Here is a 27,866-nt window from a genome sequence, read left to right as displayed (position 1 = left end):
CGATACCTTGGTGCTCCAAGACCTCCCCGGCCATATGCCTCTAATGGGGTGTCTTTAAGGTGACTGAGAGGGCCTTGCCTGGGACTTGGGGAGTGCTGCTGAATGAAAGTGGGACCTGGGGCAGACACCCTGCTCACTGACACATCTCCTCCTCTCAGATCTTGGTGGCTTTGCGACACCTTCACTTCAAGAACATCGTCCACTGTGACTTGAAACCAGAAAACGTGTTGCTGGCGTCGGCGGACCCATTTCCCCAGGTCAGTATTGTTCTTTCCTGATTTGGGAGCTTCCAACCGACACGAGGGGAGTGGTGTTGAGAATTAGCTTGACTAAAATGCATATTGAGTTATTAGCTGTAGGGAGCTCTGGTGGCCTCGTGCCATGAAGCTGCGCTGCAGTCCTGAAGGCATGCGGTTCAAATCCACCAGGTGCTCCGCTGGAGAAGGAGGGGAAAATCTCTTACTGTGCCAGTCAGATCTGATTCGACGATACACAACAGGGCTGGAAAGAGCTGTTATCTGTGAACTGGGTTATATTTTGATTCAGTCAAGTCAGAACCCTCCAGCAAGTTTCAGAGGCTGTAAGTCACATGGGGAAGACTGCTGTCCACATGCCTTTAGGCTGTTAATGCAGCTCCCTAACACAGATTCTACATAAAGTTTAGTCTTTTTTAAAAAAAAAAGAATGGCTGCTTTAAGCATTATACTCTTTTAAAGAGTTATCTTTAAAATGCACACAGTCATACTGGTGATGGCAGTTCAAAAAGATAGATGAGAAACTCACAGACAGAACAGAACCTCCCAGTCGGGTTTCCAGAACCTCCTTTATGGAAGCAGGCTGCTACTTCTTTCACCCATGGAGCACCTAGTGGATTTGAACCACCAACCTTTTGGCTAGTTGTTTTTGTTTGTTGTGAGCTCTTGAGTCAGAACCAACTCAAAGCTGATCCTCCAGTGGGTTTTCAGAAACTGTAAATCGCACAAGAAGAGACTGCCCATCTTTCTCTGCCCAGCTGGTGGTTTCGAACCGTGTGCCTCTGCATTGGCAATGCACCTTCTTACCACTAGGCCAGCAGAGCTACCCGCTAGTAGATGGCTTTACCTCCATGCTACTGGGGCTCCCTTGAGTTTGTGTTGATATTACAGAATGAGTTTGGAAAAGGTGCATAGAAAAAGATGGCACAATTTGAAACACATAACCAGTTGTTGCTGAATTGTCTGTTGACAGGGAGGGGTTTTGCATATATTTTTATCCCCCAAAAAAACTGTGTCATGATATTGGGACCAACTAACTCCTGCTGCCTTGTTCTGCCCTCTTTATATTCTTGCTGGGTTCTTACGGTCTATAATGGCCCCCACTATGTCTGCTTTCCAGAGAGAGGCAAGTAAAAAAGAATGAACTAGAATAAATGGTTGTACCTCTTCCCTAAAGCAGTGATAATGCATCCCATTGGCTAGAGCTTGGTCATGTGCTGCAAGGGATGCTGGGAAATGTAGTCCATTCCGGATGATTCCTTAAATTGAGAGATGCAGAGGATGTATGTTAAAGGACAAGTGATAATTTCTTCAGTGAATCTGTTAGGAAAGTTGTTCTGGTTGGCCTGCTAGCTAAGAGGGGAGGATCCCATTGGTAGAGAAGTCAGGTTGGGCAAAAAGTAGAACAATTACAGCTTCTTCATCGTAGGGTCTTTGAAGAAGGGGGCCCTGGTGGCATAGTCCCGTGGAAGTTGCGCTGCTAACCAAAAGGTTGTGTCCATGGTTCGAATCCACCAGCGGCTGATTGGAAGTAAGATGGGCAGCCCCCACCCATTAAGATTTCAGAAATGCAAAGGAGAGTTGCCGTGAGTGGGGACTGAGGAGACAGTAGTGACTATTTAAGGAATAAGGAGCTCTGGGGACATAGTGCATTGGGCTTCACATTGAAAGGTTGGAGGTTCAAATCCACTAGGCCACTCCTCAGGAGAAATAGGAGGCAGTTTCCTTCAATACACACAACCTCATAAACCTGATGGAGGGTCAGTGGGCGCCGTTTTCTTTTTTGGTTTTGATCTTTAAGAGCCCCTGTTGGCGCAGTGGTGAACTGCTGAGCTGCTCACCGAAAGGCTGGTGATTCCAATTTACCAGCTAAGTGCAAGAGAACGATGAGGCAGTCTGCTGCTTCTGTAAGATTTCAGCCTTGGAAACCCTATGGGACAGTTCTGCTGTCCTGTAGGCTCTCTGAAAGTCAGGATCGACAGCAGTGAGTTTGGTTTTGAGGTTTTGTGTCTGTGTTTGGAGTTCCTGGTTGATGCACAAGGTTAAGTACTTGCCCACTAACCAAAAACTTGACAGTTTGAATCCACCCAGAGGCAACTTGGGAAGGGGGCCCAGTGATTAATCCTGACCACATCAGTCCCCATGAGTCAGAATCCCTTCCTTGACAACTGTTTTGCCTTGCTGTTTAAGCCTTTTTAGTTATAGGTTCCTGTCTAGCCCCTCCACATCCCTGTGAAATACTTGCTTTATTTTCTGTGTTTAGAAATCATCTGACTCAGTTCATTTCCAGAGCTAAAGGCTGATATTCAGTGAACTAGAAATTACTATGTGCCTGCTGTATGCCAAGGGGGGGAATGCAATTAACAATTGCCTACTAAAGGAAGAATTTTGGTGGCATGATGGTTATGCACTTGGCTACTAACCTAAAGGTCACCGGTTCAAAGCCACTGGCAGCTCCCCAGGAGAAAGCTAAGGTACTAGGTCGTCTTCCATATAGATTCCAAGGGAGTGGCCTAGTGGCAAGAAGCTGCACTGCAATCCTGAAGGTGCGTGGTTCGAATCCACCAGATGCTCCGCTGGAGAAGGAGGTTCAATCTCTTCCTGTGCCAGTTGGATCTGATTTGATGGCATGCACACACACACAGAGAGAGAAATCTGTAAAGATTCCAGCCTCAGACCCTCTGGGTCAGTTCTGCTCTGTCCTGAAGTGTCACTAGGAGTGGGAGTTGACTTGATGGTTTTAGGTTTGGTTTTGTTGGCTGACCTTGTTCACAGGTCAGACTTACCCAGCAGAAACCACAGGAGGAAGACCTGGCAACCTGCTGTCAAAAAGAAGCCAGGAGAGCCCTTTGGATTAGTTCTAATCTGTGACACATGGAGTCACCATGAGTTGGGATCAAGCCAGTGGCAACGGGTTGGGGGTTTTTTTGTTTCGTTTTTCCTTTTCTGCTCTGTCCAAGGTCCATGGAGCAGACATGCCCCATCTCTGTGCCTAAGGAGCATCCACTCGTAGCAGTGATTTTCAGCCAGGAACAATTTTGTCTCCTAGGAGACATTTGGCAATGTCTGGACACATTTTTTAAATAGTCACCACTGAACAGGAGTGCTGTAGCGTCTAATGGGTAGAGACTAGAGATGCTGCTAAACCTCTCACAGCGACCAGAGCCAGTCCCCACAATAAAGAGCATTTTGGCCTGCTAACGGTAAAGTCAGTGGTTCAAATCCCCCAACTGCTCCATGGGAGAAAGAGGAGACAGTCTCTTTCTGTGAAGATTTACAGCCTCGGAAACTCAACTGAGAGCGTAGCCGTGGGTCAGAATCTACTTGAAGGTTTGGTAAAATAAATAAGAGGGCTTAGTGGTAGAATTCTCATCCTTAGGGCAAGAAGCGCAGGATCAATTCCTACCCAGGGCCCCATATGCACAGCCACGACCCGGCAGTCAGTGGAGACTTGAGTGTTGCTAGGAGGCTAAGTGAGTTTCCCCTTAGCTTCCAGACAAGGATGGACTAGGAAGAAAGGCCGGGAGAGTGCTTCGGAAAATCAGCTGACTTTCAGCCAGAGGTCTGACCCACAGCCAGTCAAGGGGAGCAGTGTTTTCTGGGCAGTGATTCCTGTTGTGCTTGGAGTGGTCATGCAGTCAGTGTGTCTTAGTTTTCTAGTACTGCGATCACAGAGTTAACATACAGAAATTTGCTCTCGTACAGTTGAGGCTAGAAGTCCAAATTCAGGGTGCCAGCTTTGGGGAAGGCACTCTCGCGCACTCTCTATCTCACTCTCTCTCTCTCACTCTCTCTCTCCCTTTCTCTATTTGTCATTTCCTCTCCTAGGAGCGAAGCCCCATTTCCTTCAGCATTTGTGAGTCATGAGTTCCTTAGAGATCCCCCTATGTCCTGCCCTTCCCTGGGGTGGCAAGGACCTTCCCAGTATAGGTGCCTGGCTTCAGAAAGGACAACTCCACTCCTGGCAATCCTTATTTGGTTATATATACTGAGATCCCCCCAACACCCCTGCTCACTTTCATTCCTTTTATTTAATATACTATAGAACCCTATAAAAGGGCGACTTACCTTACTGTGACGGGATTAGAGCATTCCACCCTTAATCCTTTAAGTCTTTAATTCAGATCCTGGGGCATCGCTGGATAGCTTCCACATTATCTGTCACTTTTGAGCTCTAGTGGCTTAGTGGGCAAGGAGTTGCATTGCCAACTCAAAGGCAGGCAGTTTGAGGGGAGCTCTGGTGGCCTAGTGGTAAGGAGCTGCAACTACAATCCCAGAGGTGCACGGTTCGAATCCACCAGATGCTCTGCCGGGGAAGGAGGGACAATCTCCTCCTATACCAATCAGATCTGATTTGACGGTACCCTCACACACACAAAAATAATATAATAAAAAAAAAAAGGCAGGCAGTTTGGATGTACCAGCTGCTCGAGTTGGTTTTATTTTTACGTGTATTTTTGGAGGCGCAGTTCAGTTCTCCACACACTATAATCCACTTACTTATGACCCTTAATGTTCTCATCTGCGTCGGCTCGGGGCTAGACGAGTGGGGCTCCCTCACTCCTGAGGTGAGTGAGGTTCATTCGCTCTGCCCTGGGTGCTACTCCTCACACTGAATACATGTATTTATTCTCAAATCACACAAGCCTTCCCGGTTGGGACTGTTAGGATCCTTGTTGTACAGAAGAAGAAACCGAGGTACAGGGAGATAAGAGCAGGTGCACCGTGGCAGAGGTATAGTGGCTCCTAGCTTTGAATGGTCACTGGCTGTATGCCAGGCATTCATTGTCCTGTGAGGGTTTTTTTTCTTCTCTCTTTTGTTTTTTAAATAAATTTTTGTTTTATACTAGTTTCCTTACAAAGTTCATATACACTATTTCTCACATCAGATCTTTCCCATGTCTGTTACCCACACCTCCCTCTCCCAATCAAACTGTATGACCCTATGATTAACCTCCCAACCCCAATTAGATTTAATTTTTTTTTAAGTTTTCAACAACAAAATTAGGTTAAAATGATAAAACTGCAGGGAAAATATATTTAGATGCATCTTGTTGGGAGTTTCCTCTCTTCCTCTGCTCCTCCACTTTTCTCAGCATGATGTCTTTTCCCAAGAATTGGTCCATCGTGACAATTTTCACTAAGTATGTGAGACAGAGTTTCACAGACTTTGCTTCTGAGGTGTACCCCAGTGGCACTCTGTCCTGTGAGATTTTAATGGGTCGATTTTATTTACTCTTCAGACAGACCTTTAGGTCAGTGCTGTTACGTGTTTCGTCCTACTGATGAGGAAAATGAGGCAAAGAGGAAAAGCCACTATCTTCCCTCAGCTAATGTTTGTTGTTGTTGTTATGTGCCATCGAGTTGCTTGCGACTCATAGTGACCCTATGTACAACAGCCCTAAACTCCGCTCTGTCCTGTGCCAATCGCACTGTCTCCGACACTCCCATCCCAGTTATCCCAGTCACTGAATCAATCCACCTCATAGAGGGCCTTCCCCTCCTGTGCCGTCCCTCCAACCTCCCAAGCATGATGTCCCTCTCTAAGGACCGGTCTCTCCTCACTACATGTCCAAAGTATGTTAGACGGAGCCTCAGAATCCTTGCCTCCAAGGAGCTACCCGGTTTAACCCTTTCCAGGACAAATCTGTTTGTTTTCCTAGCAGTCCATGGTATTCTCAATACTCTTCTCCAGCACCACAGCTCAAAGGCATCAATTCTCCTTCTATACTCAGCTAATGAGTTGTTGTTATTGTTGTTAGGTGCCATCGAGTTGCCTGCGACTCATAGCAACCCTATCTGCAACAGCCCTAAACCCTGCTCTATCCTGTGCCAATCTTATTGTCTTTGACACACCTAACCCCCATTACCCTAGTCATTGAATCAGTCCATCTCATCAAGGGTCTTCCTCTCCTGTGCTGTCCCTCCACCCTCCCAAGCATGGCATCTTTTTCCAAGGACTTGGTCCCTCCTTGCAACGTGTCCAAAGTATGTCAGACGGAGCTTCAGAATCCTTGCCTCCAAGGAGCAGCAGCTTGGTTTCACCCTCTCTAGGATGAACCTGTTTGTTCTCTTAGCAGTCAGTGGTATATCCAATACTCTTCAGCACCACAGCTCAAATTCTCCTTCTATCCCCCTCACATCAATTTCCTTCTATCATCCCTAGTCATTGTCCAGCTCTATGATGCATAGCAAATCATTGCAAAGACCATGGCCTGGATCAGTCGCACTTTAGTCTCCAGACTGACTTCGTTGCTCTTCAGTACTTGGGGAGGTCTCTAGCAACACACTTTCCCAATGCAATATATTTCTTTTCATTTCCTGGCTGCTTGTACCAAGAATGTTGATTGTGGAGCCAAGCAAACTAAACTTGTTAACAATCTCAGCCACTCCACCATCTATCATGATGCAGCCAGTCGGCCCAGTGGTGAGAATCTTTGTTGGATTTGTGTGTTCGTAAGCAAACCTGCCCCACTCCGTCCTCCGCAGGTGAAGCTGTGCGACTTCGGCTTTGCACGCATCATCGGCGAGAAGTCGTTCCGGCGCTCGGTGGTGGGCACACCTGCCTACCTGGCGCCGGAGGTGCTGCTCAACCAGGGCTACAACCGCTCGCTGGACATGTGGTCAGTGGGCGTGATCATGTACGTCAGCCTCAGCGGCACGTTCCCCTTCAACGAGGATGAGGACATCAATGACCAGATCCAGAATGCCGCCTTCATGTACCCGCCCAGCCCGTGGAGCCGCATCTCCAAGGGAGGTCAGCTGGGGTGGGGGCGTGGCTCCGCGGGAGGGGCGTGGCAGCAGGTGGGAGGGCAGAGGCAGAAGGGCTCTACATCCAACCTGATCACAGATGTGATATCTGGAGGGTGGAGCCTAGTGGGAGCAGGACCATGAGAGCTGGCATGTAAATTACAACTTGCCTGGCCCAATTAGTAATATGCGTAAAATCAAAGACCCGGAGATTGAGGTTGAGAGAAATTCTGTAATTTGGTAATGAACTGCCTCAGAAGCCTGGCACCTTGGAGACTGGGAAGGGCCGGAAAGACCTAGACTCAGCACCTTTGGATGGCCCCAGGAGAAGCCTGAATCTGAGGGGTGACCAAAGATCTAGAATGGTCCGAAAAAAGAGTGAATGCATTGGAGCTTTTGGAGGTTTGGGGTTTTCTTGGTTTTGTTTTCAATTTTTTTGTTTTTGGTGTGTGTGTACCGTCAAATTGGATCTGACTGGTACAGGAGGAGATTGTCCCTCCTTCTCCAGCAGAGCACCTGGTGGATTCGAACCACGCGCCTCTGGGATTGCAGTACAGCTTCTTGCCACTAGGCCACTAGAGCTCACCACTTTTGGAGGTTTTAATGTCTATGAAAGCGTTGGCCCTGCGAAGGTGGGGGTAGGGGGCAACATGAAGGAGCTAGGCCTTGGTTATAAGTCGGGTACAAGGGATGTGACTAGGCTAGAGATGGACCAGCGCTCAGGAAGGGGATAGGGATGACCCACCAGGGAAGCGGGGCCAGCAAAGGAGTGAGACTTGACGATTAAAAGGGCAAGCCCAGAGGACAGGTTGCAGCCTGAACTTGGCAGAGGGAGGGAAGGAGTCTGTACTAGGAGCACCAGGAACGAGGTGGACACTGTGGTCTCCACACGCAAAGGCTTTGTGGTCTAAACAGGTGATCAGTTAGTGGCATTGGGTCCATCTAGGGATAACTGAGGTGTGGAGAGGAGGCACACTTTTTTATCCAGAGGCCAAATATAGGGGTGGGTCTTTTCGAAGCAAGTTTGTAGTTGAACAAAGAAGAGGATGATTGAGTGAGTGAGTGATGTGACTGAGTCTTCCCGAATGTCTTGGGGAAGTACTTGACTGCAGGCGGGTGGGCTGTTGGAGAAGGAGCAGCCCACCACCCTGCAAGAGATGAGCTGTATCTCTCCTTTCTGCTGCAGCCATCGACCTCATCAACAACCTGCTGCAGGTGAAGATGCGCAAGCGTTACAGCGTGGACAAGTCTCTCAGCCATCCTTGGTTACAGGTGACGTGGAGGGCGGGGCTGAGAGCCAAGGGAATGGGCTGCCTATAGGCTGAGATGGAGAAAAGGTTGGGTCTAGAGCGCTGATTGGCCTAGCCGACCGAGGCTCCCATTGGCTGGTCTGTGGTGGAACCAATTCGCTATTGGCTGGTTAGATTAAGAAGGGAGTGGCTTCCTGTTCTTGGGTACCAGCTGCTTCTTGGCCTCACACCAGCAGAACAGATAATAAAGCCTGTGCTAATCCCTGTTCTCTGGGATGCAGGAGTACCAGACATGGCTGGACCTCCGGGAACTGGAGGGGAAGATGGGCGAGCGGTACATCACGCACGAGAGCGATGACGCCCGCTGGGAGCAGTTCATTACCGAGCGCTCACTACCTGGACCTGGGCTGCTGCCACCTGATGTGGATTTCAGTGGGATCCTCCCACCACAGGACCATGAGATGCAGGGGCTAGCCGAGCGCGTCAGCGTCCTCTGAGACCCTTTGCTTTCGCCCTAGTTGCTCCTACACCGACGTCCTCCCAACTTCGAGGACCTGACTTCCACCTGGATCTGAGCGCTGAACTGTTCTAGCGGAAGAGACTTTGTGCTGTTACTGGAGGGAAGGTGCCCTGGGGAGGGAGTGATGGGAGCTTGGCGAGGGGACTCACGGGGCCATCTCTAGAAGTGCCTCCCTGTCTCTCCAACAATTAAAACGAACTCATCTTTGATCCAGTGGCTTTGGCCTCTGTCCACACCACACTCTTGTTCACTCACCAAGGTGTTTACCTGGAAAGTCTACCTGAAAAGGAGGGATGGAGGACGAGGATGAAAAGTGCGGGGAGGAGGGCTGCTGGCAAAAGAGGGGTTTTGGAAAGTGGAGTAATGAGAAGAAGCAGCATCCCTTATTGAGGGGTGAAGATTTAGGAAGAAGATAGGGAACTCTGGTGGTCTATGCACTGCAATTCCAGAGATACCCGGTTCGAATCCACCAGATGCTCTGCTGGAAAAGGCGGAGCAATCTCCTCCTGTACCAGTCAGATCCGATTTGACGGTACACACATACAAAATACAATTTTAAAAAAAATTAGGAAGAAGAGCTGCCTGGAGATGGAGGTATAGAGGAAGGGCTGCTGTCAGGAACACTGGCCATTAGCTACTGTCCTTTCAGTTCTGACTTACTGGGATCCTACGTACAATAGGCTGCCCATTTCTGCACCATCTTTACAGTCATTGCCATACTTGGACCCGTGGCCCACCCAAGCCATCTTGTTGGAGAAGACACTTGCCAAAAGGTGACTGATTCATAGCAACCCTGTGAGAGAGTAGAACAGCTCCCATGGATGTCAGACTTTACAGAAGCTGGCGGCTTCATCTAGAGTGGCTGATGCCTTTGAACCACTGACTTTGCAGTTGGCAGCGCGCTTTACCGCTGTGCCACCAGGGCTCCTAAGAGAACACCCCAAGGGAGAAATGTGTGGAGTATAAGGAGGAGAGAGAACAGTAGTGGAAGAAGAATTAGAGAGGGATCGCGACCAGAGAGGGGAAGGGACAGGATTTGGAGCAAAACAAGTAAATCCAGTAGCTCATTAAGATTCCTTTTTCAGGGAGCTCTAGTGGCCTAGTGGCAAGAAGCTGCACTGCAACCCAAGAGGTACACAGTTCAAATCCACCAGATGCTCTGCTAGAGAAGGAGGGGCAATCTCCTCCTGTTCCTGTCAGATCCAACTTGACGGTACACACAAGATAATAATAATAATAAAAGATTCCTTTTTCATTTGATGGTGTCAATAATAGTGCTGGTGACATAGTCTATAGGGAGTTGCACAGCTAACCCATAGGCCATGCCTCTCTGGCAGTTCAAACCTACCAGTGGCTCTGGGCAAGAAAAAAACAATTTCTTATGTGATTTTTCAGCTTTATAAACTCAACAGAGAGTTGGTGATGAGTCATTTCCACCTCAACAGCAATGAATGAGCTGTGTTACTAATGGTAACACAGAAGAAAGGTCTGCCCATCTTTCTGTAAAGTTTGCATCCCTGACCACCACAGATCTTGGTAACGGATAAAGTGGCCGTGAATTTGAATTGAACTCAGTAGATTTGTGTGTTTCATGCATAGCAGGAATATGACGTGCAAGAGGTATTTTTAATTGACATGGTAACTTCTCTGTCATTCATGGGCACCGGTGATCCAGGCAGCCTGAGATCTGGAGACAGGGCTCACTGCCCATTGGGTCTAATCCCTCCAGAAATGTCAAGATTTCACTAAAGATGGTTTGAAACGTCCATGGCCCCTTTGGGGGAACTTGGGGTTTCAAGGAGCTCTCTTGCCTCAAAGGTCCAAGGTCTCATTTAAGTAACAGTCACCTTTTGAAAACCGAAATACTTCTCACCTTCCCAAACCCTGAGTTATTTTCTGCTTTGAATTTTTCTGTTGGAACCATGTATTTTCAGTAGTGGAAGGCATTTGGAAGGATATTTTTTTTACATTTGGGAGATAATTTATGGCTTTTTATACAATGAGTGGGACACATTTGGCCCAGGGGCTCTCTCTGGTTCTGGAATTGATAGGAAGGGGCCCATTTTTCTCAGATCCACGCAGTTATACAGGCCCCCAACAGATGGCAATGCACCCTAAATGTGAGATAGCTTCCCACTAAACCCCAGCACCAGAAAATGTCAGTGGGCACCATATGTCCCACACACCACATAAAGCTGTTTGCCCCTCCTTCCCTATCCCCTCCTGCTCTCTTTAAACCTCACTACCCTTTCTTTAGGAATGCTGGTGCCCTAGTGGTAAGGAATTGAGCCGCCAATACAAAGGTACTAGGTTCAAATCCACTAGCTGCTCCAGAGAAGAAAGATGAACAATATCCTCCCGTGCAGTTTACTGGCCTCTGAAAACCCCGCTGAGAGTCAGCTATGGGTCAGTTCTGACTCAATGGTGTACAACATCCTTTCTTCTGTCTCTTTTTTTTATTTTATTTTATTATTTTAGTGTGAGTGTACCGTCAAATCAGATCTGACTGGTACAGGAGGAGATTGCCCCTCCTTCCCCGGCAGAGCATCTGGTGGATTCGAACCGTGCACCTCTGGGATTGTAGTTGCAGCTTCTTGCCACTAGGCCACCAGAGCTCCCCTCTTCTGTCTCTTATGTACCCACCTCTCCTTACTTTTGACTCTGCCCCACCAGCTCCCCGTGTTATCCAGTGTCACCTGAGCTCCCAGCTCGCTCTCACCCACAGCAGAGAGTGTGGGTTCTGAGCACGCACCGAACAAGTTCTCTGCGGTTTTGGTCACACCCACGCTTGCTCACCAATGGGAAAGGTCTTCCTGAGCCTCCCAGACACAGGAAGCAATTCAGGCTAATAGCGGACTTCCTGCTTCATATCAATCTGTCCATCTGCCGGGTGCCTCCGGAGATAGTGCTCTGTTCTTTTTTATAATGTTGGACGGGCCTCAGGACCACAGGTGGTGCAAGCTTTGTGTCACATCCAACTTACCGCTGATGGTCCGTTGGACGTCCGAGGCTGTAAATCGCGGGGAAGTCCCTGGTCCACTGGTATCCTGAGGGGTGGCTGTTAAACCTGCATAGCTGTTGTGACTTGTGTCAAGTCAATTCTGACTCAACATCGTTTCCATGTGCAACAGATCACAGTCTTGCGCGGACTTTAACCATCTTCCCAGTCACCACTGTGCCCATTGAAACAGTCACTGTTGATCCCTCATCTTGAGGGTCCTCTTCTCCTTCGGTGATCCTTCACCTGTCTAACCTGATGTCCTTTTTTAGGGACTTGCTTCTTCTTTTTTTTTTTTCTATAATTATATTTTATTAATTTTCATAAACATTTACAGAGATTTTGGGCTTCCACTCATTCATTGTTGCACTATTCTCTCTACCCTCCTCCCAGTTTGTTCTTGTCCAAATGCCACAGTGCTTGTCAAAGCCAGTTCTGATTAATCTTCTTTGTCAGTGTGTCCTTTGCCATTCCCTATCACTCCTCCCTGAGAGAGACTTCACCCTGAGTCATAAGGAAAAGGGGACGGCGTATTCTCTTAGCTACTTCCTGCTGAAAAGGGACACTGTGGGTTTCAGGGTGAAGATCTTCTCTCACTACTCTAAAGGGCCCCTTTGGCAGTAGGAAACACATAGACTATTATGGAGATTGATTTTGGAATTCAGATGCACTCTTATTGATTGTGCTTGGCTGTACATGTACATATCCTTCAAGATGTATCATGGGGGTGTTGCAACCTAGAAGACACAAATTTGACTAACAAGTTATAAGTACATGAGTCCAAAAATTATGGAAAAGTAAAAGAAAAGATTCTTTCATTGTTTTACAAACACTCCCCCAGGTCCCCTCCACCATACAGCCCTCGCTCTAGTCTCCTGTGATGACAGAAATACCCAGTTACATCTCTCTTTTAGACGGTTTTCTCCCTCCTCTGTTTCAGTGCAGTATACATTATTGAACCCATCTTACTCAGTCTCTCCCCAACCCCAAGGACAGTCCCATTCTACAACAGTGGCATCATGTAATATTTGTCCTTTTGTGACTGGGATATTTCACTCATTTGCTTCTCTTGACCACTAGTTGAAAGTATTTGGGACAACGTTTAACCCTTCTTGCCTCTAGGGAGTACCCCTACTATGTTTCTTCCCTGACAGTCCCTGGGGTATCCCATACTCTTCACCCCTCCACCATTCAAAGGCCTCAGTTCTTCAGCGTTCCTTGTTCATTGTTCAACTTTCATATACATATATTGTTGTGTACTGTAGAGTCAGAACCGACCGATAGCTGACCCTCTGGTGCATTTTCAGAGGCAGTTAATCCATCAGAAGGAGATTGCCCATCCTTCTCCCCCAGAGCAACTGGTGGATTTGAAACGCATGCCTTTGGGATTGCAGTGCAGCTTCTTGCCACTAAGCCACCAGGTATATACATATGAAGAAACTGAAAACACCATGGCTTAGGTCAGGTGCACCTTATCCTTTAAAGTGGCATCCTTGCTCTGTAGATTCACCTAGCAATATGACCAAAAAAAGACTTGGTGATATGCTTCCCATAAGATTCCAGTAGAAGAAAGAAAGAAGCAGGTGAGAGAAAGAAAACTACCAAACTACATAGCAGTACTACTCCATAATACAAGTGACAACTTTAAATTGGAATCAACCAGCCAACACTGTTTTGTTGTTGCTTGTTTTATTACCACTCACTCTCATTGCCATCAAGTTGGAACCCTCTCTGACCTCACCCTCCAGCAGCTTTTCAGAGGCTGTAAATCACATGGGAGGAGATTTCCCATCTTTCTCCCAAGAGCTGCTGGTGGAGGTCAATCCACTGCCTTTGGACTGGCAGCAGAACTCCTTGTTAGTAAAACCAGGGTAAGGACCCCTGGTGGCACGATGGGTAAGTGCCAGGTGCAAATGCCAGATCTGCTTACCTAATGTTTACAGTCTCAGAAACCAGGTGGGGCAGTTCTATTCTGTCTTACCTGGTCACTAAATCGGAACGAAACATTTCTGTGAAACATCCCTAAGAGGTCCTTGACTTCTCGAAATATCTCATTTGTTGTCATATGCTATCAAGTTGATCAGACAAACAGTACCCTGTAGGACAGAGTCTTCTGAGGTGGTAAAGCTTTACAGAAGCTGACGGTGGCATCTATCTCCCTTAGAATCACTGGTGGATTTAAAATGCTGACCGTTTGGTTATCAGCCTGGTGTTTAACCCACCACACCATCAGGGTTCCTTGTAAGAGGGAAGACTATAAGGAATGTATCTCTTGAACTCCTTCTTCAATATCTTTCCCTCGACAATTGTTTGGTTTAAGACAGTCTTGTGATCAACAGACAAACATGTTGTTGTTGTTATGTGCTGTCAACCCACAGAGACCTTATGTACAGCAGCTCAGAACCCGTAGCTGTCCTGAGACAGTAACATTAATTCTGACACACCAATACCCACTTTCCCAGTTACTGTACCAGTCCATCTCATCAGGATCTTCCTCTCCTGTGCTGTCCCTCCACCCTTCTGAGTATGACGTCTTTCTCCAAGGACTTATCTCTCCGGGCCACATGCCCAAAGTATGTGAGACAGAGCTTCAAAATCTTAGCCTCCAAGTAGAGACTTGGTTTCACCCTGTCCAGGACAGATTTATTTGTTTTCTCGGCAGTCTATGGCATGTTCAAGACTCTTCTCCAGCACCACAACTCAAAGGCATCGATTCTTCTGTCATCCTTAGTCATTGCCCAGCTCTCTGAAGCATAACAAGAAATTGTGAAGACCATGGCCTGGATTAGGCGCACCTTAGACATACATATCTATTTATCTTTAATTAAAGACTCTGCACAAAACTGCATGGATGTGTGGATGGCTCTGAGTCTGAATGCCCAGATTTCAAAGCAGAGCATTTCCCATAGGGTTTAACCCAAGGCAGTCCTCAGATGGTCCTGCACATCTGTTTATCTCAATTATACGGAGATCAGAAGTCTGAGATGGGTCTCACCCAGTTCCTCCAAGTCAACTCTGACTGTGGCAACCCCTCATTGGATTTCTGAGGCTGGAAATCCTTACACAAGGACAGCTCATTTTCCTCCTGCAAAATGACTGATAGAATAAGCAGCCAACCTTTCTGTTAGCAGCGAGTAGGAAATCCATTACACAAGGAGACCTTCTTGAAATGGGTTGTTAGGAGTGGCGCAGTCAGACAACTGTGAAGCACAGCGACTGTCAACAACAGATCAGAACCTTGTCCCATCCGTGCCATGAAATCCATCAGACTCAAGCCCCTTGATACACTCACCGCATCAGTCCACCTCACTGATGGTCTTCCTCTCTTTGGCTAGCCTACTTCTCCCAGTATGATGTCTGTTTTTCCAAGGACCGGCCCCTTCTGCCATGGCCAGAGTATGTGATATGAAGTGTCACCATCCTTGTCTCTAAGGAGCATCCTGGGTTCACTTCCTCCAAAATAGATTTCTTTGTTCTTTGGATGCTCTGTAGCATTTTCTATATGCTTACCAACAGCCCAAGTCTAAGGCGATGATTCTTCTACAGCTTCCTTATTTTTTTATTTTTTTATTATTAATTTCAATGAAAATTTACAGAGACTTTGGATTTCCATTCATTTATTGTTGCACTTTTCTCCCTGTCCAACCTCCCACCCCCAGTTCACTCTTCTCTTTGAAAAGTTAAAGAAAATTTATTTCATTGTTATACAATCCCTCCCCCCAAGTCCACTCCACTATGCAGACTTGGTTTTCAAAAGTAAAATTCTTTTGTTATTATACAATCCCTCCCCCAAGTCCACTCCATTCCACAGCCTTCATTCTGGGCTCTAGTCATGACAATTAATACCTAATCATACATCCCTTTTAAACATTTCTCTCTCTCTCTCTCATCTGTTTCAATGCAGTATACATAATTTATCCCATCTTTTTCAGTCTGCCCCCAACCCCGATGCCAGTTTACTTTACAACTCTAGCACTATGCAGTATTTGTCCTTTGTTGACTGAGATATTTCACTCAGCACAATGTCCTCCAGGGTCACCCATTTGGTATAATATTTCATGAGTTCCTTGTTTTTCAATGCAGCATAGTATCCCATTGTGTAAATATGCCACAGCTTCTCTATCCATTCATTTGTTGATGGGAGGATTATCTTTTTACTTCTTTTGTCAAATTCCTGGTGACCAGAAGTTTAAATCATTACCAGACTCAATGAGGCTCAACTGGTCTTACATAAGTTGTTGTTGTTAGGTGCAATCAAGCTGAGGACAACCTTGCCCTGTCTTGTGCCATCATCATTGTCTCTAAAATGCTTGAGACCATCCTGACTTCAGACACTGACTACCTCAAAAATCTTGCCCAGAATTCCTCACATCTTTACCTGGAGTTGCACTTGTCAACCCAAAGGCACATGATTTGAATCCAACAGCTGCTCCAAGGAAGAAAGATGTGGAGTCTCCTCTTATGGGGTTTACTGTCTATGAAAACCCATTGGAAGATCAGGTCTGTTTTGATTCCACAGCACATAACGATAGCAGTAAGTGAAGTCTCTGGATTGTTGGACAATGCAGTCATCCGACCCACAGTCGTTCAAAGACAGATTAGTAGGGAGCTCTGATGGCTATTGGCAAGAAGCTGCACTGCAATCCTGAAAGTTCACAGTTCAAATCTACCAGATGCTCTGCTGGTGAAGGAGGGGCAGTCTCCTCTTGTGCCTGTCGGATCCAATTCCATGGTACACAACAAGGGGGGGGAAAAGACAGATTAATTTTGTCTAAAAGAATACAAGAGATGGAACAAAGTTTACCCAAGAGAGGCCAGTCCCTGAAGACTATCATGTTCGGAAAAGCAGAAGATCAATGAAGAAGAGGAAGGCATTCCAATAATAATAGACTAACACTGTGTTTATAGCAGTGGGTTTAAACATAACCGAGATGGTGACGATGCTGTAGAATTGCTCAGGGTTTCATTTTAAGAGTCGGAGCTGATTTGATGGCACCCAACAACTGCAATCACAATTTCTTTTTCTCTTTGTCACTCTCTAACCTACTCCTTCTTTAGCAAATCCTTCTGTGCAAGCATTGACTGTTTGCCCTATTCCTTGACAAATATACGCACATCATACAGATGTATGGCACATCTTGGGCACAGAGAGACTAAGGTATTTTGTCAAAGTTACACAGCCAGTAATCAGCGGAACCAGAATTCACTTCCAAGCCATCCGACTCCAGGTCTTCACTATTAATCACTACAGCAGCTTCTCCAGCTCAAAATCAGAAAAGAGGGATTTTCACATCATCTTCTGAACAGCTGGTTTTTAAGGAGTCAAGGTCTGTCTAAGAAATGGGTTAGGAACACCAAACTAGGTCTCCTTGATCAGGGTAAAGGCACACAAGATGTAGTGATACATGCTGGCCGCCTGAGGGGGCACTAGCCCGCTCACAGAGTCCAGGAATGGAGGAGGAAACTGAGGCTCTAGGACCACAACACGCTGAGAACAGAGGATCTTAGAAGGCTGAGAACAAAGCTTCTCAGAATGTAGAACAAAGGCCCCTGGAGTCGCAGGATAGTGACCATAAAGCATCACAACACCTGGGGACAAAAGACGCATAGATTCTATTCTAGTCGACTCACAGAAGCTTCTACTCTGGTTTTACAATTCTAAAATCTGAATACAATCAATCTCACAATCTTAGCAAGACTAGCTACATAATTTGTAGAACCCATGATCTCTTGTTCAAAAATTAGCTTTCAACACAATGACAGTAGAGTCTTAAACGAAGCGTGGAATTCTTCGAAGCGCGAGACAGTGAAGCCAGCTCTCTTTAAAAGCATAGTATTATAAGAAGATGTCTTTCTCTTCTTTCATAGTTGAGTGTCTGGGAAGGCTTCGTGGAAGAAGAGGTGAAATCCAGGGTCTACTCCGAACCTTTTTCTGCCCCCTGCGCAGCCTCAAAAGCAGAGGGTAGGAGAGGAGGGAGGAGCACCAATCAAACTGTCACGTGGACCTAGTCTGTATTTATAGGTCACCCTCCCCCCCTCTGGTTGGACGGTCCAATAGTAGCCCGAGATTGCCCGCAAGGAGGCGGAACCAAACGCGAGGCTGTGGAGGCACGGCCCAATAGCAGTGGAGCAAGATCTGACGTTTTTATTGCGACGCGTTGGGGGTGTGGCCAAGGCCCAAAGTTAGACGCGCGGGGGGCGTGGCGAGGCCGTCTGTAAGCCCAGCGAGTATATATGGGAGCATGCGTCGAGTTGGGGGGCGCGGTCGCACGGTCGAGAGTCTTCGAAAGGGCGGGGGCCGACCAATAGGTGGCTGTTACTCTGCGTCTGGGGGCGTGGCCATGCAGATGAGTCGCGGGTGGGCGGCCCAATGGGCCGGCGCCTATGCAGATGAGACGGTGACAGCCGGGCCAGCGGGCGGGCGGGCAGGCAGGCGGGCTGCCGGGGCGGGGAGGTGGGACCGGGAGAAGGGTGGCCACAGGGCCCGGCCAGGCTGGGGCGGGGGGCCGCAGCCATGATCGGGGCCTTCTCGTTCCCGGTGAGTCCGGAGCGGGGCCGGCTGCGGGGCTGGCTGGAGGGCAGCCTGGCCGGGCTCTGCGAGTTGCACTGGCTCCGAGAGAGGCAGGAGTACCGCGTGCAGCAGGCGCTGCGGCTGGCCCAGCCTGGAATGGGGGGCGCCGAGGCTGAGGACGAGGAGGACGCCGAGGAGGACGAAGATGCGGCGGCCGCGCGCCGGGCCGCGGCGGCCTTGGAGGAGCAGCTGGTGAGGGGCCTCTTGTCCGTCCATCCGTCCCCGCCCATCCCCCCCCGTCCATCAGTCTATCTGTCTGGGGTGGATGCTCAGAATCCGGTCCTGATTGCGGGTGGGGGTCGAGGGGAGGAAGGGGGTGGGGACGGAGAGTACGGGAGGCGGGCTGCGGCCGGGATCTGGCCTCCCTGCTTCCAAACCTGGGTGCGAGGAGATTTTGGCGATTGCATCCCTCCACGGGGGCCGCGTGAAATACCCCTTCCCCTACCCCTTTTCACCAAGGGCGGGGTGGGGAGAATCCTTCTGGGAGCCAAGTATGTGTCAAACCGGGCTGTGAGTACTTTGCATGCCTGATCTCCTTGGCGCTTGGGAGCTTGGGCGTGATCGCCCCCATTTTACGGAGAAAGAAACTGAGATTCAGAGAGGGCAAGTGACTCATCCAAGGTCACACAGCCGTGATCCAAACCTGCTCCCCTCACAGCCCGGCTCCTGGGGCTCCATCTTTTCGAAATCCTGGTGTGCTTGGAGATCTCCCGAGGGGGCTGGGTGGGGGGAGGGGGCCTCAGGGCCTCCTGGAGGCAGGGAGCTCAGGGGAGGTGCCCCTCTGGTGGCTGCGCCCCGCTGTCCCCTAATCCCACAGTGGCCAGGTTGAGGCAGCGTGTGAGTCTGATTTTGGGATCTTCTGGGCGGTCTAGCGGTGGAAGAAGAGGCGGAGGTCTACCAAACTGATTTCGAGAGGCATCATCCCTCCGGCTTTCTCTATGCAATTCCTTCATTCTCCTGATCTTTTTGCTGGGTTTACTTCCACTCCCCCTGTCCTCGCATTACCGTGAGTTTGTGTCTGTCTGGCTCTCTTTCTTACCCGTGTCTCTGTTTCCCGGGCCTGTGCTCTCTCCTGCATCGCTGCACCTCTTTGCTTCCTGCCCACGTCTGGGTCTCTGGCTCTCTCTGCCCCTCCCCCCCCGCCGCTCCCCCCACACACTCAGGCCCCAGACCTGGGGCTCCCCTAGCGGATCCCATCCTCAGACCTGTGTGTGTGGTCAGAACTTGCCGTTTGGGGAAACCTGAGCCGAGGTTGGAGCAGCGGCGGGAGGGGGGGGAGGGGGCGCTCCTTGTGGCTGACCTCGGCTGCCCCCTCCCCAGATGGGGAGTGCGGAGGAGAGGGAGCTGAAGCCAGACTCCGGGGCTGCACGCCCAGCCCCTCCCCCGACCGGGAGCGGGACCCTGCACATTCTTCTCGGGGAAACAGAAACAGCTGTGGGAGGCCCCACCCCCTCCTAAAGTTGGAGACGGATTGTGGGGGCCTTCACCATTTCCCCCTACTCACGTTGGCGAGGCTCTGGACGGTGCCTCCCACCCCTCTCCGGGCGTGGGGATGAAGGCCAGCTGTGTCTTTCCCCCTGCTGTGCCTCAGTCTCCCCTCACTGTCCACCCCTGTTCCTCCCCTCCACCCCCCTTCTGTCTGCCCCTCAGTTTCCCCTCTTCTGTGCCCTGATTCCCCTTTCTCTCTGCCCCTTGGGGAGAGTCCCCCTGGGTTCCTGAGCTGACTTGAAGTGGTAGTGGGGAGGTCTCCCCCCTTCACTGTCTCCAGGCAAAGCTCCGTCCCAGCACCAAAGAGGGGGTGGTGACGGCGGAGGGTGGATGGAGACAGCCTTACTGAGGGAGGAGCAGAAAAGCGCTAAATATAAACGCTTCTGATGCTGGGGTTCCTTGGTCCTTCTGAGGAAGGGCTGGGAGCCTCCTCTGATCCCTGCGCTGCTCTTGTTTTAGGAAGCTGCGCCCCACCCTCCCCCAACACACTCTCTTTGCAGCCAGAAAAACTCAGACTCGCTAATGCCACTAGGAGCTGAGGGGGGATGGGGTTTCTGGGTCCTATTCTTTGCCCCAAAGGAAAGCCTATGTGTGTCCAGAGCTTCCCGTTCAGGAGCAAACCTGAGCCAAGAGTGGGATTCCAGCAGGAAGGCCTTAAGTTAGACTTGCAGAAGGACATGCTTAACCAGGGTATTGGACACACACAGATGAGGACGTGTGAGTTGAAAGAAGCAAAGATCTTGGGAAGTGTGAGCACAGGGGGCTCCAGGAATCTCAATCACACCCTTGTCCCCTGTTATACTTTGAAGCCATTTGCAGAAGGGTGTGCAAAAAATAGGATGAAGGGCCTGTGAACAGGCAGGGCGCCAGATCCAGGCCAAGGACATTGTGGTCTTTTGTGTTAAAGAGTCTTCCCTTTGCAGCTTTTAGAAAGGATGAAGTCAGACTTTCAATGGAGGTGACTGGGAAAGAGGGTAGATGGGGTCCTGATTTGGGGAGAAAGTGACTTCTCCTATCTGTCCCCCTAATTCCTGCTCTTCCTTGCAGTGGAAGAACTACAGACCTTTTCACTTACCTATCTCCCCAAAAAAGAAATCTATGTCCATTTTAATCACCTAGGCAAAACCACAATTTCATATTTGCTTTAAAAGAACTTCATAACTTTAGCGAAATAAGAAAAGTTAGGGTTTATTAAGTGCTTTAAAGGGTGCTCTGGTGGCCGGGTGTTAAGGAGCTGTCCTGTCAAGCCAAAGGTATGAGGTTTGACGCCATCAGCTGCTCAGAGGTAGGCAGTCTCCTCCAGTGAGATTGACAATCTCTGAAACCCCACTGGAGAGTCAGCGTTGAGTGGGTTTCAATTCAGCAGCACATAACAACAACACGGACTTTAAAGGAGCTGCTTCGTATAAATTCATTGAATCAGTACCAGCACTTCAGAAAAGAGGGCACTGTAGGACACCCATGTTATAGATGAGAAAACTGAGGCCAAGGGAGGTGAAGTAACCTGCCCAAGGTCACAAAGGAATTTGGACCCTACCTGTTAAAGCACGAGGCTGCTTATTGCATGGTTGGTGGTTCAGACCTAGACAGAAGCTGTGAAAGAGACAAGATATGGCTACTTCCTCCCAGGACGGGGTATAACTTATGAAGCTCTAAGGGGTAATTCTGCTCTGTCACTTGGAGTTGCTATGAGTCAGAATCAACTTAGCAGGACAGGATGGTTTGGTTCCAAGAGATGCATCTTTAAACACTTGACTCCCTTTCCCTCCCTCATTTAAGGTCAACATCCCTGTCACCATATAGGCTTCCTCCAGTGCCTTGACTCACAAAAACAGTTTACATACCAAGACATGTAAGGCTTTGCTTGGTTGTTTTTTTTTTAAACAAATTCCAGTCTCTTGGGTGAAGGCCCAGAAACTATGCCAATGGTTCTCGAAGTGTGGCCCCAAGCTGATCATGTGAAGACTTGTTAGAAACACAAATTCTTGGGGTCCTTTATCCAGACCCCAGTCAGAAACTGGAAGGCAGCACTAGGCATCTCCATCCTAACCAGCCTCGGGGCAATTATCACAGTCATACACCTGTACATTTTACACTTTTCTTTTGCACTGGACCTTGACAATGATCCCATATTGAAATGGATTCCTTGTTAACAGCTGCATAGTATTCCACTGTGGTTGTTGTTCTTAGTTGCTGAATGGAATCTGACTCATGACGTCGCTATGTAACAGATAGAAACATTGCCTGGTCCTGCTCCATTCTCACAACTGCTGCTTTGCTGGGGTGCATTGCTGCAGCCACTGTGTTAATCCATCTTTACGACTCTTTCTTCAGATTATTTACTGAGCACTTACTTTGTGCTAGGCATGCTTCTAGGTTCTAGGGACACAGTGGCGACCAAAGCAGACAAAAATCCTTGCTTTCCCATAGCTGAGCTTCTAGTGAGACAAAATAGCAGATAGATGACAAATATTTAAGCCCGGACATCGTCACAGCAACGTAGAAAACACACAGGAACTAGTTTAGGCAGAATATTCAGAGAAGGAGATGTCTCAGTGGTACGCAGGGTTTGTGGGATCAACTGCTCACCTAAAGGTTGGCAGTTCGAACACACCCAGTGATGCTGTGGAAGAAAGGCCTGGTGAAAGTTTATTACTGTTGGGTGGTGTAGAGTTGGAAGGAGCCCAGGTGTTGCAGTGCATTGCATTGCAGGGAGGCTAACAGATCCACCAGTGTTTCGAGGGACAAAGATAGGCAGTCTGCTCTGTAAAAGATTTGCAGTCTTGGAAACAGGATGGAGGGTCGCTGTGAGCTGAAATAAGCTTGCAAGGGGTTCTTGACTAGACTATTTTTTTTTAATTATATTTTGTATGTGTACCGTCAAATCGGATCTGACTGGTACAGGAGGAGATTGCCCCTCCTTCTCCAGCAGAGCATCTGGTGGATTCGAACCACGCACCTCTGACTAGAGCTCCCTGGCTAGACTCCTTAAGGAAGCAGGCCGTCCTTCTGCAGAAATCCCTATAGAGCAGTTTCTCTGTTAACTCATGAGACTGACAGCCAGCCTCCACAGCAGTAATGAACTTGGGTTCACAAAAGGAATCATGTAAGCAGAGACCTGAATGCAGCATAAGGAGTCAGCTAGTGGGGTCCTGGGGAGGTGAAAGGGGAAGAAGTGCCCTACAGGGAAATCCAGAAACCAAGAACAAACACACTGCCACTGAGTGGAGAAAAAACCCTACAAACTACAACAAAACCCACAGCAACTCTACACTGGCTATTATTATTATTATTAATTTTAACGAAAATCTACAGAGATTTTGGATGTCCATTCATTCTTTGTTGCATCTACATTGGCCTTTTGAGATTATAAATTGTTATGGGAGGAGACAGCTCATCTTTCTTCCACCGGAGCCACTGGTGGCCTTGAACTCCCAGTTCTTGAGTTAGCAGACCAAGGTGCAATACACCACACTCCCAGGGCTCCCTGCAGGGAAAACAACCAGTGCAAAGGCCCTGGGGTAGGAGCTAGCCTGGCATAACAGAGCAGAGCCAGCCTTGGGGACAATTAATAGGAGGACGTGAGACAACCCATGGTCTTTTAGCCACCCACCGATCCTGGACAGTTTCCCTGCGTTCCTGGATTCTGTTCAAAGATGTTTTCACCACCCAGAGTCTCAGCAGACCAGAGCAAGAGCCTAAAGGGGAATGCTTTGTTGACCTTCCTTGCATAAACAGGCCCAGACGGGGGCTTCTGTTTGGGTGGGTGGTGGTGGGTCAGGGAGCCCGTGGAGAGCTGGAGAGGGAAAGCTGGGGCGGGGCTTTGGGGGAGCAGGCTTTTTCTGCCCTAAATAGGAAAAGCCGGCGCCTGCCCTCCAAGCCCCTCCTCCTGGCCGCCTCCCTCCCGCCGCCCAGACAAGCTGCTTTTGTCTGATGGTCAACCGTCAGCCGGAGGCTGTGGCCACCTCTGGCCTTGCTCCGACCCATGGGGAACTCTCTCTTGGCTCTGGGCCTCAATTTTTCAAAAAGGGGTTAACTTTTCTGACCTTAGATATACACCTGAGTTGTTTTCAGCTCCTACTCCCCTCCGAAGGTTTCAGAAAGTTGTCTTGTCCTACAGGGAGAAGGATTCAGGGTAGATTCAGGGACACGTTTCTTGAGGAATGAGTGAGGCATAGTGCGCCAGAATTGTAGGCTTCTGGGCTGGAGGAGAGGGTGACACTAGGGGTTTAGGAATCTGTTGGAATTTGGTGCAAGTAGTCCTCGCAGCAATACTGCTAAGGTTAGACTCTCATAAGAACTTCCCAGAGGGAAAGGGAGTCCTGAATGGAGGAGCAAAGAGGTCTATGAGCTGTGGCCAGTCTTGAGCAGGAAGGACTTCAGGGAGATTAGCAAAGGGGCTTTTAATGGTGGTACTGTTTATTCTCCCTTCCCCCCCCACCCCCCCCCCCCGCAAGAGGGGAAAGATGGGGGCCTTTGAGAAGACAGGTTGCAGGACTGGGGGAAGGCATTCTCGAAGCTAAGGAATCTGCTGAGTGCTGGCTGTCATGTTTTAGCCATGAAATGCTTTTACAGTAAGATCTGAAGTTAGACTCAGAGAGGGACTTTGTAACAAGGATTAAGGCGCTGTAGGCATGGCTTAGTGGTAGTCCGTGCTGCAATCCCCAAGGCACGCGGTTGGGGGGTGCCAGCTGCAATCTCCTCCCAGGCGAAACCCGCCGGAGGGTCAGCTATGTATGGGTCAGTTCTGATTCTACCACGCTCAACAAGAACATGTATGGCTGGGGGAAGAGCCAATATGGATGGCCCAAAGGACGAAGCGTCATCATACCCACCAAGGGCTGGCCTAGAACTGCAGCATGAACACCGAGAGTTAGACACCCAGAAGGACTCTCTAGTGGGGCTAAAAGGACAGATAAAGTGAGGGCTCTCCCAGGACTCAGGTACTGTTCTGCTTTCCACTTTTTTTTTTTTAACATCAAAAGTGAGACTGCCTGTGAGCACCTGGAATTAGGGTTGGGGGACAGTGGGCAAAAGATTGGGGCTTCTCTGACCCTCACACTCTCCCTGTGCCCCCAGGAGGCCCTGCCTGGACTCATCTGGGACCTGGGTCAGCAGCTGGGAGACCTGAGCCTGGAGTCTGGGGGCCTGGAGCAGGAGAGTGGGCGCAGCTCAGGTGAGCACAAGTGGACGGCGAGGGCTGGTCTGGGACACCCTGTTTTTTCCCACATCTCTCAGGCTCCATCTGCCGTCTCCCCTTTCCCTGCCCCTTGGTCCTCCCTCTCTGTACTTTGGCTCCCCCTCCTCCCCTAGGTCTCCCCTTTCTCTCTCTCCTTACCGGCTCTTGTCTCCCTATTCCTGCTCGCCCTCCCCCAGGTCCCCTGAATTTCTCTTTCACCCCGGAATCCAGGTTTCTACGAAGACCCGAGCTCCACAGGAGCTCCAGACTCCCCACCGTCGACCTTCTGTGGGGACAGTGGCTTCTCTGGATCTGGCTCCTATAGACGCCTGGGTCCCTCTGACCCACGAGGCATCTATGCCAGTGAACGACCCAAGTCCCTAGGTAAGGCAGGGTGGGCCAGGGGGATGGATGGGCGGTACCAGCACGCGGTGTTGAGTCAGACTGCTCGCTCTGGATTCAAATCCTGCTGTGATACTTCTCCTGTATGGCTTCTGAGCAAGCCTCCTCTTTCTGGGTCTCCATTGCATCAGTTGCCAAAGGCAAGAGACTGGGCTGATGGCAACCGCCAGTAAATACAAACTGTTGCTCTTTTTCATTTATACCATTGTGCCCACGTCCCTGGGTGGCACAGATAGTTTGACTATAGATGCTTGACTATCCATGTACAGCTCAGCGGTTCAGATCTACCCAGCAGCGCTGCAGAAGAACCACCCTGGAGCTCTTCTACTCTTAATGCATGGGGTTGCATGTGACGGGTTTGGTTCCATTTTCTCTGCAAAGGTAGGGAGGTTCTATTCTCCCACATAGGGTCTCTGAGTCAGAACGGACTTGTCAGCACTCTTCTAGGGGCAGGAGATTGAGGTGAGCAAAACAGACTCAAATCCATACCTCAGAGAGCCAGCGTCCTAATGGGAGAGGCAGTTACAAAGTGAAAAAGTAAAACATATACAGGCATATCTTGGTGATACTGTGGGATCGATTTCAGACCAGCCAGTCTACATTCAGCGTGTTACATGAACTGGTTTGTTTGTTCCTCGGTGTGTCTGAAAGTCATGATTGCTTTATACTGTCTTGGAGAGAGTCTATCCCGAGTGCTTCTCTTGGAGGCAAAGAATGATAAAGCTTCGTCTCACATATTCTGGAGATGATACTAGGCTTTTCCTTGGAGGAGGACATCATGCTTGGAAGGATGGAGGGGCAGTGAAGGAGAGGAAGACCCTTAACAGGTGGGCTGAGACAGTGACTGCAGCAATGGGCTCTTGTGTGTCAGGAAGTGTGAGGATGGCACAGGATGAGACAGGGTTCAGATGTGCTGTTCACAGGGTCAATAGTACCTCACAACAAGTAGAAGGGTGTAATCTATAGGGAGGTGTGTGACTAACCGAGAGGCTGACCCTCTCTGGTGGGCAGTTCAAATCCACCAGTGGCTTCAGGAGAGGATAATGGGTCATCGCCTATGCAGTTTGCAGCCTAGGAAATGCAATGGAGGTTCACTGCGAGTAAGAATCCAGCTGACAGCAGTCAGACTGGGTTCAGAGTATTAGAAGAGTCTCTGGTGGCGTGGTAGGTTAAGCATTGGGCTGTAACTGAAAGGTTAGTAACTTAAACCCACCACGGTGTAAAAGATGTGGCCAATTTCCTCCCTAAAGAATGACAGCCTTGGAAGCCCTCTAGGGCAGATCTACTCTATCCTGTCGGGGGGCTGTGAGTTGGAATCAACTTGACAGCAATGGATTTGGTTTTGGGAGACTTACATGTGAAATGAGCTCTGGTGGCCTAGGGGGGAAGGAGTTGTGCTGCCAACTCAAAGACCGAGGGTTTGAATCCACCAGTTGCTATGAAGTAGAAAGTGCAGTCTCCTTCTGTGAGATAGCAATAACCGAATACTTCTGGCAGGTCAACTAGGAGTCAGTTCCAATTCAGTGGCACATAACAAGAAGTGTGTTATGTTTATGTTATTAAAAATATTATATTTATTTATATATTGATTAAATACATTATCTGAAGTATTATGAGAATGACAGACAGGAAGTGAGCGAACCCAGGCTGTTGGTAGAATGGCTTGCATAGACTTGGTTGACACAGGCTTACAGCAAAACTTTCACTTCGAAAAAAAAAAACCAAACCCTTGCTCGCTCTCTGATGCGTAGTAAAGTGAGGCACGTAAATCAAGACAGGCTTATAGGACGCTGACAAGTGCTAGACAGAAAGAAAGCAAGGTAAGCGGGGTGGTGGGGGGAGAAGCCAAAGAGTGGGCCTTGGTGTTGAGAGAGAGATGCAATAAAAAAGATGTCCACAGAAGAGACCTGAACTAAGGGAAGGAGGCGGGACAATCAGGAATCCTGGAACATGAAGTGCAAAAGCTCCGAGGTCGGCTGTGACTGGTGTGTACATTCAGAAGCTCAGCTGGACTCGGATCCTACAAACAGGAGCGGATGGAAGACAGGGGTGGGGGAGGCAGATCATGCAGGGGCTTGTAGGCCATTGTGAAGCTTTTGCTAGGAACCTGATACGTGGGAAGGGATGAGCGCAGGGCTTTTAATAGGAGTGGAGCGAGGGAGGAGGCGGCCTGCCCTCCCAGGCGCGGGGAAAACGAGCTTCGTGCGCCCCTCCATTCCCCTCCTCTCTTGCCTCTCCTAGGAGACGCCAGTCCCAGCGCTCCAGAGCCGGTGGTAGCTCGAGCGGCTGTGCCGCGGTCCTTCTCCGCGCCCTACCCGACGGCTGCGGGTTCCGAAACCTGCTCGTCGGCGGAGCGGCGGCAGCGCGCGGGGCCCTTCCTGACGCCCAGCCCCCTGCACGCCGTGGCCCTGCGCAGCCCGCGCCAGAGCGCACGCCCACCCACCGACTCGCCAG

At 49.3% G+C, this 27,866-nt stretch overlaps 2 protein-coding genes across 2 annotated transcripts in view; both read left to right on the top strand.

Annotated features, from left to right (window-relative positions):
• PRKD2 (protein kinase D2) overlaps window positions 1-8,751 on the top strand; it is a 38,974-nt gene extending 30,223 nt beyond the window's left edge. The window contains exons 15-18 of the mRNA XM_006898617.1: window positions 159-257; window positions 6,744-7,011; window positions 8,191-8,276; window positions 8,536-8,751. Coding sequence (XP_006898679.1) covers window positions 159-257; window positions 6,744-7,011; window positions 8,191-8,276; window positions 8,536-8,751 — 669 coding nt within the window. The remainder of the gene's footprint in view (window positions 1-158; window positions 258-6,743; window positions 7,012-8,190; window positions 8,277-8,535) is intronic.
• Window positions 8,752-18,286: 9,535 nt separating this feature from the next.
• DACT3 (dishevelled-binding antagonist of beta-catenin 3) overlaps window positions 18,287-27,866 on the top strand; it is a 10,830-nt gene continuing 1,250 nt past the window's right edge. The window contains exons 1-4 of the mRNA XM_006898695.1: window positions 18,287-18,535; window positions 24,911-25,007; window positions 25,242-25,394; window positions 27,654-27,845. Coding sequence (XP_006898757.1) covers window positions 18,287-18,535; window positions 24,911-25,007; window positions 25,242-25,394; window positions 27,654-27,845 — 691 coding nt within the window. The remainder of the gene's footprint in view (window positions 18,536-24,910; window positions 25,008-25,241; window positions 25,395-27,653; window positions 27,846-27,866) is intronic.

The sequence above is a fragment of the Elephantulus edwardii genome, unplaced genomic scaffold (assembly GCF_000299155.1).
Source record: "Elephantulus edwardii isolate Elephantulus edwardi_28Jun2011 unplaced genomic scaffold, EleEdw1.0 scaffold00236, whole genome shotgun sequence".
In the NCBI taxonomy this organism is placed as follows: domain Eukaryota; kingdom Metazoa; phylum Chordata; class Mammalia; order Macroscelidea; family Macroscelididae; genus Elephantulus; species Elephantulus edwardii.
Note: the sequence above shows the minus strand (reverse complement) of the source record. Positions and strands in the feature narration are given on the sequence as shown.